At 30.2% G+C, this 16,996-nt stretch overlaps 4 protein-coding genes across 4 annotated transcripts; 1 reads left to right on the top strand and 3 right to left on the bottom strand.

Annotated features, from left to right (window-relative positions):
• Window positions 1–529: 529 nt before the first annotated feature.
• On the bottom strand, window positions 530–2,266 carry LOC18009665 (cysteine-rich repeat secretory protein 1). Its single transcript, XM_006391907.2, has 2 exons — window positions 1,420–2,266; window positions 530–765 (listed from the first exon to the last, which is right to left on the bottom strand). The coding sequence occupies exons 1-2, from the start codon at window positions 2,264–2,266 to the stop codon at window positions 530–532; spliced, it is 1,083 nt and encodes a 360-aa protein (XP_006391969.2).
• Window positions 2,267–9,872: 7,606 nt separating this feature from the next.
• Window positions 9,873–10,547, bottom strand: LOC18010083 (NDR1/HIN1-like protein 26). Its single transcript, XM_006391906.1, has one exon. The coding sequence runs from the start codon at window positions 10,545–10,547 to the stop codon at window positions 9,873–9,875; it is 675 nt and encodes a 224-aa protein (XP_006391968.1).
• A 1,447-nt stretch (window positions 10,548–11,994) lies between these two features.
• On the top strand, window positions 11,995–14,460 carry LOC18010065 (chaperone protein dnaJ 50). Its single transcript, XM_006391905.2, has 10 exons — window positions 11,995–12,184; window positions 12,271–12,333; window positions 12,446–12,512; window positions 12,852–12,911; window positions 12,998–13,048; window positions 13,142–13,222; window positions 13,515–13,627; window positions 13,707–13,824; window positions 13,919–14,045; window positions 14,131–14,460. Exons 1-10 carry the CDS (start codon window positions 12,066–12,068, stop codon window positions 14,232–14,234), a joined length of 903 nt encoding a protein of 300 aa, XP_006391967.1. The 5' UTR covers window positions 11,995–12,065; the 3' UTR covers window positions 14,235–14,460.
• Window positions 14,461–14,579: 119 nt separating this feature from the next.
• Window positions 14,580–16,257, bottom strand: LOC18009879 (cysteine-rich PDZ-binding protein). The gene is made up of 4 exons (XM_006391904.2): window positions 16,066–16,257; window positions 15,628–15,745; window positions 14,926–15,023; window positions 14,580–14,813 (listed from the first exon to the last, which is right to left on the bottom strand). Exons 1-4 carry the CDS (start codon window positions 16,079–16,081, stop codon window positions 14,749–14,751), a joined length of 297 nt encoding a protein of 98 aa, XP_006391966.1. The 5' UTR covers window positions 16,082–16,257; the 3' UTR covers window positions 14,580–14,748.
• Window positions 16,258–16,996: the final 739 nt, after the last annotated feature.

The following is a 16,996-nucleotide window of genomic DNA, read 5'->3' as shown; positions in this document are numbered from 1 at the left end:
TTGCGAAGAGAATGCTTTTTGTATAAACCAACTTGCGTTAATGATACTGTTCTGTATTAGTCGAGTGAAGAGATCAAAATCTGTTTTCCACGAAGTTACACCAAGGGTTTGGAATAGATAAGATTTTTTCTCAAAAAATATTAGTTTAAGAATTAAGATTCAGCTCAAAATCACTCGATTATAGGAGTGGTATCAATGGCGCGGACCCAGAAATGTTGTTTACCAGGGTTAAAAATAAAATAAAATATAAATATTAATTCTGATATATATATATATATATATATATATACACATGATAATATTTACTGTGGTATACAAATCAATTTGGCAACGGTAATTAAACTCTCATAGCTATAAGAGATTACCTTGGCTCCAACAGTTATCAACTTATATATATCAATCACTCTTTCTTACAAAAAAACAGTTATCAATAACACAATTTTAAAACATAAGTACATAACGCTGCATTTTCTTTTATTTTGTAACCTACATAACATTGTATTTGAACGGTAAATTAAACAAACGACGATTAATTGGCTGATAATTGTTGTGATTCAGTTTTGGCTATTGGCTGATCAACCGTAAGATTTTCAGCAACGTTGCTCGTCGACGTCGACATTTCTCTTGAAGTTTCTCTTTCTTCCACCTCCTTCTTCTTCTTCTTCTTCTTTAAGCAACAGCAACAGAGAGAGCACACACAAATCGCCAAGATCATTACCACCGCAGCTATGATCACCGGAGCGATGATTTTTCGAAACCCTTTACCTTCATGCATGCAACCAAAACCCTAGTTATCGATCATTTCAGATCATATAAGAAATTAATGGTTTTTCAAAGACAATATCTATGTGTCGTAGTACTAGCCTAGCTACTTCAATTTCTATGTTAGGTTTCGACAAAAAAAGATAACTAAAACTCATTTTTGTCTAGCTTTATTAGATATATTAGAACACAAACCCATAAGAATACAATCAAGCCCATTAATCCATGTATCTAGGGTTCTTAGCAAGATAGTCTTCTATACAAGTGTTTGTAATGACATTAAGAGAAATAACTTCGGGAGTTTGGTACAACTCTTTTCTTTTCATATTTTGATATCAATCGCAAATCTCAACTTAGGTGTCTTTTCAAGTAATTAGGTTTCTTCTCATTTAATTTCTTGCACTTAATAAAGTTCATATAACTATTTCAATTTCAATAAAGCTCTAAGAGCTATGAAACTATATTTGCTTTAAACTTGCTTTCAAGATATATATATATATATAGCCATAAACCTCAACTATATTATCATCAGTCCCTACTTCTCCTAGATTTTCATAGGTTAGTTACATATGTACGCAAGGTTCAATATATTGTGAATACAAACATAAACAAACAAACAAAGACAACCAAAGTTATATGTTGATTATTTCTCATCACCTTTTAAGTTAAATGAGAATGAACCGTTGGAATTGGGGCTTCTCTTTCTTCTAGAAAAACTCAATGGCGGTGGTGGCGGTGGCGAAGGTGGAGGAGGTGACTCCAAGAAATTAGCTTTATACGTTAACAAACAATTGGTAGAGTAAACCAATGCAAAACGTTTCCCATAACAACAATCCTCAGTCTCATTATATGCCCATTTCAAGCATCTATAGCAATCGGACTGGCTTAGATCGGGCGTGCACTGTACCAATCCGTGCAGATCATAAACTTCTTCAAGAAAACTCACATGATGCGTCTCCTCCGCGAAATAAGAAGAGCTCGTGTAGGCTTCTCGTATCAGCCGGTCCATACGAGATTCCACGGTATATATGAAATAAGATTGATACATCATGGTATTGTACGTCGTCCACGTAACGAACGGTCCATAATCAAAGATGGAGAGAATCTGACGGTTGGAATATCTAAGGAAGCATTCTTCATACCATATGATCGCCTCTTTTTGGCCAAGACATACGATAAGAACGTTTTGGGACGCTCTTGAAATGCATGTTTCACATGACAAGGACGAGATGTCTCCGCGACATAGATAAGTTCCGTACACCGTTGTGGTCGGGGAAGAACCTGTAGTGTAGCTGTCGAAACCTTTGAAGGATGATTGAGAACGGAGAACGGAGATGAGGGAATCTAGATTGGATTTGTAGGAACTGTTCGCCGTGTAGCTACCGGATTTGTAGCAGTAGCTGTGAAGATACGTTGGTTGTGCATTTAAGGTTTTGATGAGAAAGAAGAAGAAGAAGAAGGGGAGAAAGGAGATGAACTTGGATTGATGAAGGAGAGAGATCATCATCTTTTTATTAACGTTGTTGGTCATCAACTAAGATCTAGGTATATATCATTTGAATTGGCTCTTATTATATACCCACCCATATGCAGTATTTTTGGTTAGCATATCTTCAGTTTTTTTAAAATGTTTCTAAATTTTATAACATATGTTTTTTGTCTCTCTTGGTCAACTTTGAGCCATGCTGTCCGATTTGACTTTTATGATTATGAACTTGATTGTATGTTATGAACTTGATTATGTTATGAACTTAACAAATAGTAAACCTGAATTCTTGATCTGATTGGTGATACAAAATGGTAAAAAAAAAAAAAGGAAGAATTGTAAATTTAGGACACATTTTGCAAACAATTGTCCTTATAAGATTTTTTGAATTTTTGTCATTTTTAGACTTAATTACCTTTTAATTAATGATTACATTAATTTGAGAAATTCAAATTTAATGTTTAATTTTTTAAGAAAAATTTAAAAATGCCAAATAAGGAAATAAACTAATTACCGAAAATTAGTTATGGAAAGTTTTTAATTTTTAAAAATTATTTTCTACAACACCTAGAAAATGTATTCTACATTCTAAGGTTTTATAGAATATGTTTTCTAGACATTCCTATACAATCTATATTCTATATGTTCTTCTTCATTCTACTAGCCGTATAGAATATGTATTCTATAAACTCTTCATCGTTCTACAGCTTGTAGAATACATTTTCTATACTTTTCATTACGTTCTACATTTTACTAAAATGTGCATTTTAGTAATCATTCTTTGTTCAAAGTAATGTAGAACATGTATTTTATTAAGTCGTTAACAGAATCTGAGAAAATCTAGTATTCATGTGCTTATCCACCAAACTAAATATTTTCCAAATATTTACTTTCTTTTTTATTTCCATGTTTTTTCACTTCCACAACGTTTTTTTCTTCTCTGTTTTGCTTTTTTTTTTTGCTATCTTCTCACACTTTGATGAAAGACAATCTTTTCTTCAACAAATCAGCTAGCTTCAAATCTTAATACCAAACAAATGGAGCTTACTCAGCTCAGTAGTTTCCATAAACATTAGAAACAGAAAGTATATGTACATAGTTATCTTATGTTCCTACGACTTTAAATCCACATATCCATTATCAAACATATCTGTTATCAAACACATGAATTGTGATGCAGGTAATCTGGACTTCAACTTAATCCTGATCACCAAAAAGGTCTCCTATTTATGATTTGACAATGCTTTAGAAAATTGTATAAGTAAAAGAATGGACAAAATTTTCACTATGTAGTATTTACACACAAGAACAGTACACAAACACGATTACAAGCCATCCAAGACATAAGAAAGAATGTTTACACTTTACAATTGATAACTCTTGAAATTCTATTTGCAATTCCAGTGGCTCTATATTTAGCAGTAGTTTCTTCTGCTTGAAGAATATCTTCTCCTCTCTTTGGCTTTCTTCTGAATCACTGCAACCTTATTCTTCATCTTCTCTGCTAACTATGCTTTCTTCTTCTCTAGTTGCCCCTACAATTCAAACACACGTCAGACACATTTTAACTTCACAGCTTGGACTGAACAGAGAAGTAAAATAATAATACATCAATAATAAACGAATTTAATTTGTTTGGTGATAAGAATTGTCTAGATGAGTCGCCTATTTGCATGGAGCACTATATAAAAAGAAGAACGTGAACACATTATCCCACGTGTCAGCTGATTTCCACTCTAGTAACTTGATTACAATCCTACAAGCTATACTAATCAAGAAAATAATGATGACAAATCTCATATTCATAAAGCAAAATCTTGGCAGAATAAGATTATGTATGAACAAAACCTAACGCAAATCCATAAAAGACAAGTATTAGGAGTTTACAAATTTTGTAGCAATAGTTATGGAGTGGGTGAGCTTAGCTGAGCTCGAGAATCTCAGAGAAAACATCTCTCTGTTATGACAATGAGAACCTCAAAATAAATGAATAACAACAATCGGAAAGCCTACTCACACTGGTCACTGGGACAAATGGTCGAACACCTGGTGAGCGTTGGTGATATGACTTTCCAAAACGAAGAAGAAACGGTTTACACAGAGAGGAACGTAGTCATTTCAAGCAAAAATGAAAGTAGCAGCACACGCAAAGAAAGAAACGTAGAACAAATAAGGGTATTTATATGTATGTGTCGACAGGTCGTATACATATACATATGCGTGATTCAAAACCTTAGAATATGGAAGTCGTCTTCAACCCCAGTGAATAAGGTTTTAAGGTTTTGCAGAATTAAAAAAAAAAAAACTAAACAAATATTACTAGAATGAAAAAATTAAGGGTAATTTTAGGTTTAAGTCTTATACTAATAAAAATTGAAGTGTCCACATAGGATTTAAGAAATTAATTTAATTGATCTACATCAACATTCAAAAATAAGAAAAATTTACAAATTGTAATATTATTGTGGAAAAAAGGAAATTAAGAAGGTGTCCACATAGAATTTAAAAACTCAATTTTATTGGTCCACATCAACATTCAAAATTAAAGAAAATTTATGAATTGTAATATTATTGTTGAAAAGGGAAATTAAGAAAGTTTATTGGTCCAATAATTTTTTTTATTGGTCCACTTCAACATTGAAAATTGAAAAATGTTTGTATAAATTTTTTATTGGTCCACCTCAACATTGAAAAGTACAGAAATTATTGTTTTTAAATTCTATTATTGTTTTTTAAATGATTAAAAGTAAAGAAATTATATATAAAATTAGTATTAATAATAAAAACTAAAATAATTAATATTAAAATAGGAAATTTTTTAATTTAAATTAGATATATACACACTTATTTAGAGACTCTTACATTAGCATCTAATATTTTTGTCACATAATTATAATAATTTTTAAGTATTTTTTTTTGTTTGTGCAACTATGTAAAATAAACAAAAACAAAAGATAGAGTAAGGTTCACTAAAAAATGAGTTATTACAACGTAAAATAACTAATTAACTTGACTAAACTATATGTTTAACTATTAGCTAAATTACAAAGAATATAATAAAAGAAGATATAAACAAATCCACTACAAGATGACTAAACTACAGTAAAACCTCTATAAATTAATACTCGATAAATTAATAATCACTATAAATTAATAAATTTCTTTGGTCCCGAGTTGGGCCAATGTAAAAAATCATCAAATTCGATAAGATAATAAGATAATAATTTTTTTAAAACCCCTATGTAAAAACATGGTCCCAACAAAAACATAAATTAATAATTATAAATTTTAGGTAAATATATCTAAGGTAATCTAGAAAAGTATGAATATATTGTTGTTTGCTTTTTCTGAAAGTTGGAATCTCGTTAAAACTCATCTCTAATTTTTCTTATTGCATCAACAACTTCTGGTGTTGTCTTCTCAGTCTGCATCCAAAATATGTGAAGAGTTCTTGAAGCCATAATCGCTTCCTTACGCGAAACTGCTGTCAAAGGTTTCATAGCATCATCTTCAACATCATCATCAACATTAAGGACAGTAGCCACAATCTCTTCTAAACTCTGAACTCCTGAGCATGTATCGTTTTCACCAGGATAGTCGAGTATGGTATCAACATCCATTTTGTTTTGATAACCGAGATGATTAATCAAAACCTCAAGTTCATGAATGTCAAAGAAAAATTTAAGAAATAAAAAAAATGGAATACTAACATAAATTGAAGAAAGCAGCTTCATATATTAACATAAAAATATGGAATATTAGTATAAAAAAATTAAAGAATTAAAAAATGTATATTAATTAAGTACACAAACATTATCTCTATAAATTAATAATTATTAATTTATAGATAAATTAATATCACGATAAATTAATATCACGATAAATTAATAAAATATTATGGTCCCGGCATTATTAATTTATAGAGGTTTTACTTATGTTTAATTATTAGCAATTATAAAGAATATAATGAAAGACGATATAAACAAAGACACTACAAACCGCTTTATTATTAAAAAAGAAACCGTAAAATCTCCAAAGCTTAGCCGCCAAAATTTGAGAAGAATGATAAATTTCAAACAATCCGAGAAATATGTCAAGTGATTGATATTCGACACTTTTGTAAAACCAAGCACTGAAAATAGAAAAAAGAACATAGCGGAGAAGACTCAGATATCTGAGGAAATTTTTTGAAATAACATAACATCTGAATGAGTTTTAATAATCCAACCTGAACCACAAAAGTAACAATTAGCTGACCAAGCAGCATCCGAATACATTCGGTAAGCCTCAAAACAAAGAGGAGAGGCTAAAATCACTTGCCGCAACGGACCTCGCGTGAGATTTTCCAGTTTTGATTTCTAAATTTATTACTAATAAAAGTTAAAGCGATATACCTCTAAGAATGTCCATATATGATTTAAAAGTTCAATTCTATTGGTCCACATCAATATTTAAAATTAAGAAATTTTTAAAATTTTAAATTATATTGTTAACAAACAAATATAAAAGTTAAAGTTATATACCTCTAAGGACATCCATATAAGATTTAAAATATCAATTTTATTATTCCACATCAATAACTAAAATTAATTTTTTTTCTAAATTATAAAATTACATTATTATTACAAAATAATATAGGAAAAATTATTAATTAAAACTATTCTATTATTATTGATAGTTAAAGTTATATTATTTTCAAGGCATCCACATCAGCATTTAAAAATTCATTTTTATTTCTATATATCAAAATTATAGATTAAAAAAGTTTCATAATTCTAATATTATGATTAAAAAATATATTAATAATAAAGAAATATCTATTAACAGAAAAAAACCAACATGATATTAAAATCTACATTATCACTGTTTAAATCACAAATTTAATTTATTATCTATAAAAAATATATGATACTTATAAAAGTTTAAGTTACTTGATTTTAAAGCTTTTCATGTAGAATGTTAAATAACTAATATTTATGATTTATATCCATCTAATTTTTTTTTCACATATGCAAAACATATCATCGAAATATGTAATATATTATGCAAAAATATGTAATATTTTGTTCTCATGTAATATATTATGCAAAAATGATCAAAAAATTTACATTATATATATTTAATTTGGAATTCAATAGATTAATGTAGAAGTTCTTAGTTTTGAGTTATTCAATTTGTTATTTCCTTTTTATAAATTTGTATGTACTAATTTGTACTGGTTTTGTCTACTTAATTACAATTAGAAGTGAAAATAAATATGATGAAACTGAATATAATCATACAAAAATTATTAAAATAAATAAATACAATAAATTCATTGAAAAAATAGATATAACAAGAATAAAAATGAAGAAGATGAAAAAAAAATTTCATTCTTATTAGAAAAAATGATGTATAATCATTGAAAAATTATTTAAAATTTACATTACCAATTGAAAAATATATATATATATATATTTATTCACAAATTTTGTGTGATTTTATTCATTTCATATTCAACTATTGTTTTGGTTTCAAATTTAAAGTTGTTATTAATCTCAAAGCAAATATTTTATTTCTTAATTTTTTAAAATTAATATATCAAAATAAAAATTTGTATTTGTTAAACAAGAGAAGAAAATAATTATATTTTAAATTATATTTTTATTTTATTTTTTAAGAACATATATATAATTAAAATAAAAGTGAAAATGATGAAAAAAATTATTTTCTTGATTTAAAGAAGTGAATGTATAATATTTTATTATCATGTTAATATTATGTTTAAAAAGTAATATTTGATTAATTTGTAAAAGTTTTAGTTGGTTTTGGTATATTACCTTATAAGTGTTTGAACAAATAATACATTTTTGAAATATGATATACTGTATATAGATTCAAAACAAAATAGTTAAAACATCATAATTTACATAAATATTATAAAGTCAACACTATAATATTTTAATATATTATAAAAATATTAATATATACAATTTATATCTTAATAAATATAATTAATTACATATAATTTTTATCAACAAAATATAATTAATTACATATAATTTTTATCAACAAAATAGTTAAACCATATAATTACATATAATTGGACGCAAAATCTAGTTAAAATAAATCTTAAAGAGACAATGTTTAAGCTAGTAAATCTTTAAAAGATAAATGGTTTGAGAAATTGTCCTAAATTTCTAATTTTCCCAAAAAAAAGAATATTTAGATTACGAACATCGCTGAGATTCATTAGAGTCTCTTAATTATTTTTTAAATATTAAAATATCCAACTGCCGTTAAAAACCGTCTCTTACAGTTTCAATTTAGAAGACGTCTCTTGCATTTTCAGAAATTTAACTTATTAAAAAAATGTTTTTATTCACAAGAGACGCAGTTAAATACGGCGATATTCATGCTTTTAGAAACATGAAATTATTGTGTCATGGGCCATAATCTCTAAAAAGTGTAAATAATATATGAATTTTTAATATCAACGAATTGTATTTACTAGTTCTTTCATATTACCAATCCAATTTAGTTATTTATCAACTGAGTAGTTCAATTAATCTCATAAGATATACATTATCATATATATTTTATAAGCCTAATGACATGACAACATAAACTTAAGCGCGTAAATGGTGCAAATCATTAGGTTAGGATAACAATATAAACAATAACGTTGGAATTATAGGATTACTAAAAGAAATTATCGTACAGATAATCATAGGCCGAATGTTACACCAAACTTAAATAACACTAGATTTTAACCCCGTGCGTTCGCACATAATTTTTTTTTTTATTTCTAATATAAATTGTATTTATTTTTTTGTTTAGATATAATTTGTTTTTTAAATTAAAAAATTGTTATTATGTTTTAATTTTAAACAGTAAAAATTTGTATATTAGTAGAATAAGAGTATGCGTTAATTAAATGTACATTAATATAATGTTAATTATAAACTTTGTTATTATGTGAATTTAGATTTACACATAAACAATTTATATATCTATGAATTTGCTAATCCGTCCGTTTAATTGTCTTAAATCATTTTTAATATCTTACATGTTTTGATAAACTAACCCGTATAAGACTATAATTATAAATGTATAACCCTATAAATATTTACTAATATTAAATATTTGGACCAATTTATTATGAATAAATATTATTTAAATTTAAAATTTAAACTAAATCTACCCTGTATTTAAAAAATGCTAAAAAATTAAAATTATTAACTAAATTTTCGTAATAAAATTTAATTATAATTTTTTTGAATTTAAATTAAATTAAATGCAGATTTTTGTATTTAAATATAATTATCATAAATTTTCAATAATTTGAAATTTAAATTAAAGATGACCTAGATTTTAGGAAACCTAAAAATATCTACATTAATAACTAATTTTCGAAAAATAAATATAACTGTAAAATAAAATATTATAAAAAAAAACTTTGGTAGTGTTTGGAAGCAAGCACTAAAAGTGTTTCTGTTTTAATATAATAGATGTTCAGGATAATGTTTCTTAAATCATTTTCAAGCAGATATTTAGAATATAGCTGACATATTGAAACTAATCAAAATGGATCATATTAATAAAAAAAGTCAAATTTAATTATTAATAAAAGTATGATATTTGGTCAAGTGAAATAAACCGGACATCTCTTGTCTTTGGTCCTACTCAACAACATGCCATCCCAACCAACCTCAATATAACAGTTTGCGTACATCCTATGGCTCTTACTGTGCCACGTGTACACCTTAAATCGTATCACGGACATTACCTCCAAACGGAACACTACCTTCCCTTGATCCCTGTCTCGTCCCATTTCCATCCAACGGTCCTTATTCACTGTCATTGTGGGCCCACGTAAGTCTCCTTCGATCAAGCTCGTGTTCTTCGGGTCCTGGTAAAACGAGTGAGTGAGTTTAGTAGACCCGACCCGTTTCTCTTTGTAGTAAACGGATCCTTCCATGGAGTCGTAGTAAACCCCAACGTTTTGGTTTGGGTTATGAGCCGTTATCTTGAAGTTTATGTGAGAGGTCTCGTAACCGTCCGGTTTAGCCAAACCGGGGAGAGAGAAACCGCGGATGTGGAAACGTGGTCGATGAGGACGTAAACTGATCCATAGGATGAAAAACACAATGCCTAAACATAGCAAAAGAGATAAGAAAATGGCACATATGAGTTTTGAGACTCTTGTTGTGAGGCTTTCTTTGACCTGATGAACGATATAGCTCGCGGAGTGGTGACGGGATATGGGTCGGGTTGATGGGTCGGATCTGACCGGTAAAGAGTCGGCTTTGTTGTGCATTGTGTTGTGACTTGTGAGTTAATGTTGGTGGGTCATGAGAAGTAATATGAAATAATGTGGATGAGTTGTGAGGTTTATGTAGTAAATTAAAAATAATTGTTGTAGTTAATAATAATAAAGCAAAAGATACCTTGGAAGATATAGTGGGGATTTCACTTAAGGAAGAAAAGAATTGACAACTAAGTATCTCTAATTGTATATGGTTTTTTTTTTATAGCCATGTGCAAAAGATTTCATATTCGACCATCAAGTTGGTTTATTTTAATATTAACCTAATTTTGGTGTGATGTGATACGTCTTTGATGTGGTTTATTAGTTATAGCCAGTGTTCTAACTAGGCGGTGCCTAGACGCTACTGCGCTAGGCGTTTACAAATTGTAATGATTATGTTTTAGGCGTTGGCATTAAACGTCATTGTTTTTAAATGGTTTAAGCGCTGTCTAGATGGTTTTAGAAGGCTTAAGGCGTTTTTAGACAGCTCTAAGCGGTTCATCAAAATTGTTAATAGTTAACATTTTTTTGTGCAACTTTTGAATTTTTAACTACATATAGTTAGATATATAATTTTTAATTTCATAAATACATGTTATAAAAATTTATATTTTATAGAAATAAAGTGAATGTTTTTGTTTAATATTTTTTTATAGCAGTAAAGTGAATGTTTTTGTTTAATATTTATTTATGACTTAACAGACAAGGCTAAATAGTAAATAATATGGTATCTATATTGGTTAAATCTCGTGGCTCTTAAATAACTAATGGTAATACAAATGGATTTAAAAAAAAAAATACAAATGGATTTTCATTATGTTGAGGAGGTTTTTAAATTGGAATATATAGTTAGGAGGATTTTGAGGTTTCTTGTTGGAGGGACAATCTCCTGCCAAAAGTGTTTATGTTAAGATTTATTTACAACTTGAAAGCTTATTGTGTTTGCTAACATGTGAAGAACTTAAAGAAGGTAGGAGAAGCATTTGCGACAACAAAAGAAAACAATATAAAAGGAAAAAGAGAGAAATTTCATGAGCCAAGCGGAAAGGTCAAGCTCGATAAGTTAAAGCCCACTTTATCAGGAGTTTTGAATATAAAGCCCATAAGCTCGAATTGGACCTGCTTCAAAATCCCAAAATCAGTATTTGAGGAATTTTGGGAATATTCAGAAGAACTTACAAAATAATTCTGGATCTAAACTTTTTTGTTCATGAGATCCTCATGCAAGGTCTCATATTAATTTGATTATAGAAAAGGAAATACGTAAGTAATATAGCGCTTACAACTTATACAAGTAATATTAATTTTTTTTAGTCCTATTATTTCGCACGATAAGCTTCAATTATCTAAACTATAATTAATGTAAATGTAAATGATCTAATACGCAATATTGTAAAGTTAAATTTTTGTTGTTGACCTTCAAAAAAGAACTCTCTCCATTTCAGTTTCTTATAACAAACAGTACAAAAAGTCCCAAATAATTTTTTTTTTTGTTTTACTCCAAATTCGCCGACGAGTAAGCGAGAGATGGCGCCGCCGGCGACGGAGCGGTGGTGCTGGGCTTTGATCCTTCTCTTACTTTCTTTGTTCATCCAATCTTCGACGGCCATTTATTGCGGCGCAGAAGATTGCTATGCTCTCCTCGGGTTCACCTTCCGATCTCAAATTTCCGTCAGATTGTTTTCCTTTCAATCTCTGTCTCTCCTTTAATCTTTCGCATTTTCGATTGCAGAGTCTCTCAAGATGCGAACGCATCGGATATCAAGAGATCGTATTACAAACTTTCTCTGAAACAGTAAGGATTCTTGATTTGTTAGACATTGTAGAATTTATTGAAATCTTCGATTGATTGGATTTGATTGTCTTTCTTTTCGCTAATTGTTTCTTCACTTTGATGAATCGATAAGTCATCCTGATAAGAATCCGGATCCTGAATCGAAGAAGCTGTTTGTGAAAATCGCCACTGCTTACGAGGTACTTCACTTATCTGATTTTGAATTATCAAATCTATCATGGAATCGAAGAAGCTCTATGATTTTTGAATAGTTTAAAGTTTTTTTCCATCCCATTATACATACATTTGCATAAATCCAAAATCACTTATATTGGGAGATAGATTTGATAGTCTTGCTATGTGAAGTTATTGGATCGATGAGATTCTTGTGTTGTTATTTTGGTACCAATTAGTGGAGACTGGGAAATCAAAGTTGATCATGGTTGTGATTTTAGTTTCTTCTTGCATGCCTGAAAGCATATTGACAAAGATCTCAAAAGGTTATCTTTTTGTTTTGTTTGTTTGTAATCTTCTTGCAGATTTTGAAAGATAACGAGACTCGGTCACAATATGATTATGCAATTGAACATCCAGAAGAGGTCAGTTAGAACATTCTCTGAAGCTATTGATTGCATAGATACAAGATCTATTTGAAATTTTCTATACCACTTTGTGTTTCTTGTAGGTGTTTTACAACACAGCTCAATACTACCGCGCAAAATATGGACATAAGTCGGTAAGATGTTGTTGGATGTTTTTGATTAGCTTTTCTTGAAAAATAAATTCATATGGCATTTTTAACTGATGTAACCTTTGAATCTGTTTCTAGGATCCTCGTGCTGTTCTCGTTGGTCTATTGGTAGTTTTGTCTGCATTTCAATATCTGAACAACGTGGCAAGGTATAATGAGGTACGTATCAGAGACAGAGATTCTCTCACCATGTTTTTCATAGTTTAAGTCTATTTTCCGTTGCATTTTTCTGATGTATGTCAAGATTATATTTAAAGCTACTCATTACATATATCTCTGACTAAAAATTCAGGAGTTACATGTATTATAACAAGTCATGAAACGTAGAGTTATGGACATATGATCTCTTGAATGTGATTCAAATCTTTTTGTGCGTGCAAGAAAATCAAATCCTTTCACGGACTTTGGACTCATTTTCTTGATGGGACCTTGCGTTTTTATTTTGATGCAGGCGATAGCGACAGTTAAGCGGACGCCTGCTTACAAAAACAGGCTCAAGGCTTTAGAACTCGAACGCACGGGTGGAGTATCTAACAAGAAGAAGGGTCCAAAGCAGATCGACCAGTATGCTCTTCTATTTATTTAAACTGTCTTTTTATTAGCTGAGAATTGAGTCTTATCACTGATTGTATCGTATTCACAGGAAACTACAGGAAGAGCTAAGCAATGAACTCGACCTACAAATCAAAGGAGCTGAAAAACCGTCAGTCTGGGAACTTCTCGGTGTTCGATTCATTCTGCTACCATACACTATCATCAAGGTTTTTCATGTTTTAAGAAATTGCCACATTTCACAGACTCCTAATCTCTGTTTCTCAAGATCACTGATTCAACTTTCTGTTTTTTTTCTTCCAGCTTCTAGTATGGTACAGCAGTTGGGTATGGAGATATAAGGTTAAGAAAGCTCCTTATTCATGGGAAGACGCATCATACTTAACTCGAAGATCTCTTGGAGTGCCTCTCGACGCATGGACTAATCTCGGTATTCATCTACTCTCTCTTTTCCACACCCTAACCAAAACCCATGGATAAAAAGATTGATTCTAATATAATGTAATGATTGTCAGATGAATCTAGGAAAGAAGATCTGGTGCAGAGAAGGCTATGGGAGAAGCAGAATCTTGAGAACTACTTTGCAGAAATGCGTAAAGAATCGAAGCGAAGAAGATAGGTAACTTATCACTTACCATGCCAGGAGGATACACATGACAAATCCAAGTTCCAGAAGGACTTTTGTTACCATTATTACTCTACTTTTAATGTTCTTATATATCTGAACAAACAAACCAGTTACAAGAAGAGACAGTATAAATTGTACGGTACCAGGAACCAAAACTCAATTTAGCATATACAAGTTGGATCATGTCTGATAATGGGCATGTTCCGTTTTTGACTCTTACCAATTTGCTCAGTAGATGTTCAATTCTAACACGAAAGATTTCAACTTCATGCTCACCCAAGAAACAAAAAGAAACATGTTTAATACGAAAGATTAGACCTTCATGATCACCCCAAAACAGGGAAATTCTTGTTTGTTAATACTATAAACGAAAAGAGATAGGTACAGAGAATACATGACTGAGAACGTTAAGAAAGCTCAGGATATCACAAGATAAGTCGTCCGAGGTTATGGTAACTTGACATCAAAGTGATAGAATCTAAAATATTAAAGCTTGCAGATTTGATTATACATTGCTTTGCTTATACATCTTGGTGTCCAGCACTTGCTTCCCGCACATCGCACACACTCCTGCACAACCACAAAGAGCCAAGGCCATCACTTTTAGAGTTGCTCTATTTATCTAATTAGATGTAAGAAATTTGGTTCAGTAATACAGCAACCAAAATAGACGTGTGAATACCTTTGCTATAGGCGCATGTGTGACAGTATTTACCATCTTGATGCACTTGCTGCTTGCAGATCACGCACTTCGTGGTAGCGGTACCGTATGGTGTCCATCTATAAAGCACAGAAACATCACATAGACAAAGTCAGAAGCAGCAAAGATAACAAAAAGAATGATAACTTTGAGAACACTAAGTCTCTTAAGTCCTTAAAGTCTTAGTTATTCGACAAGTAATACTACAACAGGAATATAGTAGAGTGTCACAATCATTCAATCTGCCTAAACATTAACTGATGATTCTTTGAAGAATCTAGAGGAGACAAACCAATGCTCAGCTTAAAAAAGACAACACAAACATCTCAAAATTTTACAAATTTATCGCTATTCCATGGTGAACTTTTAAATTAACTAGTGATTCTTAGTGGTAGAACCTATAGGAAACAAACCAATACACAACTCAAAAAGAACAATCCAAACATCCCACACTTCCTTAATCGCTTTTTGCCATGATACCTTCTACATCTACTAATAATTCTTATGAAGAGCCTACAGGAAACAAACCAATACTCGCCTAAAACAAAGACAATCCAAACATTCCCAAGCTTACACAACCATGGTTCGTTCCACTTTCAACATTGTCAAAACATAAGAAACTAGCCGAGAAGTAATCAGTTGATGAAAAAGAGTAAGAGGAAGACCGAGACATTAAGAATGTACCTATTCTTCTTGGAGAGAAGTTTGTTCTCGTTGATTTTCCGGCCACCTCCTTCAGTTAAATTGCGAGCACCATCCTTCCACTTATCTGGAACTATCACTTTAGATAACTTCTTCTCACCTAAATAGTACATATTATAAAAAAAAATTGATTCAAAAGGTTCATGCTTTCACAATTAATCACAGATCTGAGAACTCATATCAAGGTTTCGGCCTAAGAAACGAAATCGAATTAGAAATCATTAGGTTTAGTTCCTGAGACATGTAACCAGATTAAGCTATAAACGAATCGAATCAGGAATCATTAGATTATATCCCAACAAAACAATGATTCTGAACATATTGAAACCGAAATTTTGATTGAAGTATATGGATTGATTCGATTCGAAAACGAAATTGAAGAACTGAAGTGAAAGGAGATGAAATTATCGAAGGACTTACACTTATCGCAAACCATTCTTCGTCTCCCGAGAGATAGATGAAGAAACCCTAGCAAGTTGGATTCTTATGTTTTAATTTTGTTTTTCTTTCTCCTTTTTTCTTCTTCAAAGTGGATTTGGAAAGCCCGATGACCGCTTGACGCTAGTCTGTTAAAAAGCGCGACGGAATCGCGTTTTGTTTCGGCGGTTTCAGCAAATAACAAATAACATAGTTGCCATTTGGCAATATGATACTGTAACATTATTAGTTTTTTATTTTATTTAAAAAACATTATTGAAGTTGCTTATATTTTACCGACACGTAAAGGGTGGATACTTTCGATTGTACGTGTGATGGACAAAAGTGTAACTCTCGATTCAAATTATTATTTTTTTTTTTGTTAAATCGATTCAAATTAAGTTAATGAATAGATGTTAACAAAACAAAAAAATGGTGGATACTTACTTAACGAGTTAAATTTTTCGGAAAACGAATCATCAAAATTCAATTTCGTTGTTTATGACGTTATAATTCACTATTTTATGTTTTTTTTATATGTATGATTAAACTTTATATAAATAAAAATAGATCTGAAAAAGAAAAAGAAAAAAGTAGCTCTGAGTCTTACTTTTTTCTTTTGTTTTTCTGTTTTTTTTTGTTCAAATCTTGATTTCATTAGCTTAATCTTCCAAATTACACATGAGAGAATTATCCATCCTCTTTAAACATTACAACAAAGCATAAACATAACAGAAATTAAAGTAGTTATGTTTTCATAGAAGCTTGACAGTGAATCCAATAAGCACGGATGCAACGATAAACCATTCACAGCAAAGTCAGAAAGTTGAAAGTTCGTCACATGTGACTTTGAAATATAATTTACACTTTGAAATTTAATTGTAATTAACAAGACTCATTGCATCTTCCGGTCTTGTGAAGACCACTGCACAAG

Source organism: Eutrema salsugineum, unplaced genomic scaffold, assembly GCF_000478725.1.
Source record: "Eutrema salsugineum unplaced genomic scaffold, Eutsalg1_0 scaffold_8, whole genome shotgun sequence".
Lineage (NCBI taxonomy): Eukaryota > Viridiplantae > Streptophyta > Magnoliopsida > Brassicales > Brassicaceae > Eutrema > Eutrema salsugineum.
This window is presented reverse-complemented; position numbering and strand designations above follow the sequence as displayed.